This window comes from Alexandromys fortis, unplaced genomic scaffold (genome assembly GCF_014885135.2).
Source record: "Alexandromys fortis isolate MF-2015 unplaced genomic scaffold, M_Fortis_MF-2015_v1.1 scaffold_161, whole genome shotgun sequence".
Lineage (NCBI taxonomy): Eukaryota > Metazoa > Chordata > Mammalia > Rodentia > Cricetidae > Alexandromys > Alexandromys fortis.
In genome coordinates this window covers 3,783,652-3,787,061 of record NW_026068073.1, presented here as the reverse complement: position 1 = coordinate 3,787,061, position 3,410 = coordinate 3,783,652, and the positions used below count along the sequence as shown (strand labels likewise).

Sequence of the window (3,410 nt, the reverse complement as noted above, 5' to 3'; positions counted from 1 at the left end):
GGTGGACCTGCTGCGTTTTGGTGGCTCTTTTTCCCAGCTGCTAGTTCTACAGCAACAAATAACAAACAAGGCCTCATGGCTTCTGGCTGATCCGGGCACCTTCAAGGGCACAGGTGTGAATTCCTATCAGTCTCGGTCTTGGCTGCAGTTCTCTCCAAGGAGTAGGTAATGACAGCAGCTACCCACACCTGAGATTCCCTTTATCCTTGGAGGCTCTTATTGAGGATCCTGTTCTTGTGAACACACGTGGGGCACAGCATGTTATCCTCCAGGTGTGGGGGCGGAAAGGTGCAGGCTGGCAGCAGGAAGAGGGCAATCACTTTCCCCTTCTTCTCAGGTACCCAGGCTTGTCCAGCGTGGAACTGAAGCCGAACCCAACCTCTTGAGTCTGCTGGAAGGCTTCTCCCATGGACCACACACCACAGATCCCCGTTTGTCTCTGGTGTTTTAATGGACTGCAGGGCCTCATTCTTGTTAGCATTGGCTTCAATCCTCGACCAAGATGCCAACACTGCCTCAGAGGCGGTTGTGGTCACAACCGTCGTGCTGACTTCTTCATAGAGGACAGGAGGTTCAGTAAGGGAGGGCATCTGCTCCTCGGGTACAGGGACCACTTCAAGAGGCACTATCACCTGAGGACAAGACTCTTGTCCCTCCTCTGTCTCCGTCTTCAATTTTTTCCTACGCATCTTCACCCTGGCCTCTCTCGGAGTATCAGGGATGTTCTCTAATTCAGTCATTTGTTTGGGGTAAGAACTTGCAAGGAGTCGTTTGTAAGTCTCTAATTTCTGGTCTTTGCTGCTCCGTTTCTGCTTCTTGCACCATTCCCGCAAAATGTCTCGGTGAATCAGGTTCACTGGGGGCAGATAATCCGGTAGAGGAAGAACTGGTATTTTCCTAGGAGTGGGCTTTGGAGTCTCAGCATCTCCTGCTTTCTTGTTTGATTTACAATCGTCCTCTTTTGCTGTCTTGTTTGCTCTTTTTTTCTTTGCAGGGGGCTTTGCAAAGGATGTGCTCGGTTGACTAGACATCAGGCAGTCCACTTCTCTTGGCTCTCCTGTGCTGCTCAACTCCTGGTTTCCAGCATCCTCCATCTTCGAATTACACGAAACCGCGAAAGAAAATTCTTCCACCTTCCAAATGACCTCTGGCCTCAGGCAGCTTTTAGAAATCTCCTCCCGGTAGGTTTGTTTGTTTGTTTGTTTGTTTGTTTGTTTATTTATTTATCTTTGGTTTTTCGAGACAGGGTTTCTCTGTGGCTTTGGAGCCTGTCCTGGAACTAGCTCTTGTAGACCAGGCTGGTCTCGAACTCACAGAGATCCACCTGCCTCTGCCTCCCGAGTGCTGGGATTAAAGGCGTGATAAAAAAAAACTGTGACCAAAAGCTTGGGGAAGAAAGTTTATCTCACTCACAGTTGCATATGACAGTTCATCATCAGAACAGCAAGGGCTATTGCAGGACAGAATCTGAAGGCAGAGGGGTTTGTATTTTATATAATGAAAGACAATGATTTCTTATGTTGTGATAACTATTTTCTAGGCATAATTGTGTAGAATAAAAAGGTGCATCATTTATACTTGAATTCTTTGTGCTTTTTGTTCATTATCACAGCCTCCAGGAAAAACTCGGCATTTTATACCAGAAGTAAAAAATCAAGTCAGCAAACCAGCTTGACTGTGAGCCACATGATGCCAGTTCTCAGACACAAGCAAGAACCTAGGAAACAATATGGAAGTATTTATGTCAAATACCATAAAACATGAATATATTTGTATTAACATTCAGGACAAAAATGCATGCATTGTACCTTTTTATTAGTTGTGATTTTTGTGGTTAGAAAAATCACTTAGTGTAAGCATTTGACTCTCTACTAAATTATGTCTCAGCACAGGAATAATTAAAGTACCCTTGGGAAAGAATAAAGTCTCATTTTCTTTGGCAAACAGGAAATATCCATTTTTCAGATTCTGAAATTTTCACAGGATGTTTTCAGTGCACAATGATTTCTGCTGCAGGGAACATGCCCCAAATCCTGCCAGGCTCACTGCCTTTGGTTTCATGGAGCAATCGTGATGACGTTGTTACCTGCATCATCATAAATCAGTACCATTTTTGATAATTTCATGTGTAGGCATGAAATTATTGTTCAACAACCATTTTTGTCCTAGCTTCCTTTTAATGAACTCCAAGACCTTAATAAAATTATGATTTCTTCTGCAATAGCCTCTTTGTTCTCATCCAGAAAGCTGTCTAGATTGCAAATATGTCCAAATACAATATAATTCTAGCTGGATAGCACCATGTGTTTCATTTAATCCTCATCTGTGTCTGTTTGGGAACATCACAAGGCCTATTTTGTTTAATTATTGCATGTATATTTAGTTTGTTTGCACGTGTATATATATTCATATGTTTGCACAAGCATACACATCTGTGTTACCAAGTACACCTGAAGGTTGGAGAACAACTTAGAGAAATTGACTTTTTACTTCTACAATGTGGGTCTAAGGGATCAAATTCAGGTCATCAACTTTGGCAGCAAGTGCCTTTACCCATCAAACCATCTTGCTGGCCCTAGAGAAACTGTTTTAACTCTTAAATTGAAATTATAGCACTTTAGTCATTCATTTTGTTATTAAAATGATGAATATTCATGCTCACTAATTAAGCTGTCTGACTTCACCCTAAGCATATGTCCACATGCCACTGAGCTGATTTAATACAAACAGAAATTGGAATTTCATAGGGACAATATGTATCCTGAACACATCTTCCTCCTATTCTGTATGTCCCACTTTCACTCGCATCCATGCCATGCACTTTAGATTTGTGTTATATTTAGAAACAAACCTTTATTCAGTACAAAATAAATCAATACTGTGGAAAGTAAAATGTAAATTTTCCATGCAGTAAACCATATTTATCTACCACAATGCTTGAACATTGGGGTTGAAGGTCATTTATATTGTTAATTTTGATATGTGTGGATATTTATTTACAAATATATGTGAATACATATGAATATGTAGAGAATATTCAACCTAGTACTATACAGTATAAAGCACAATTACACATACACACAATTAATAATCAAAATATAAAATATAGGTCATGAAAATAAAAGTGATAAATTTCTTGAAGAGTAAAATAAACAACCATTAAGTTTCTTTCTTTTTCTTGCAAGCAGTTAAGTTAATGCAAGCTATTTGTTATTTGAAAACTGTCACATTATTTTTCCTGACATTAATCAGAAAAGAAGTCTCTTATGATGTCATCTCCCATTACCGCTGAACTACAAGTTAGAGCATCATGACAGTAGAGTTTAAAGGCAGTAGTGGGCAATGCTCTGAATGTGAGTGACAGAGACTGCTGGAAGTCTGATCAGAGAGTCCATATTCTCTTGCTGATT

At 40.4% G+C, this 3,410-nt stretch overlaps 1 protein-coding gene across 2 annotated transcripts; it reads right to left on the bottom strand.

The window, feature by feature from the left end:
* Positions 1-200: 200 nt before the first annotated feature.
* Positions 201-1,110, bottom strand: LOC126488071 (developmental pluripotency-associated protein 4-like). Of its 2 annotated transcripts, XM_050121269.1 has the most exons (2): positions 892-1,110; positions 201-735 (listed from the first exon to the last, which is right to left on the bottom strand). In XM_050121269.1, the coding sequence occupies exons 1-2, from the start codon at positions 1,092-1,094 to the stop codon at positions 201-203; spliced, it is 738 nt and encodes a 245-aa protein (XP_049977226.1). In that variant the 5' UTR covers positions 1,095-1,110. The 2 variants fall into 2 exon arrangements, with proteins under 2 accessions (XP_049977226.1, XP_049977225.1); XM_050121268.1 differs by having other exon boundaries at positions 201-1,110.
* Positions 1,111-3,410: the final 2,300 nt, after the last annotated feature.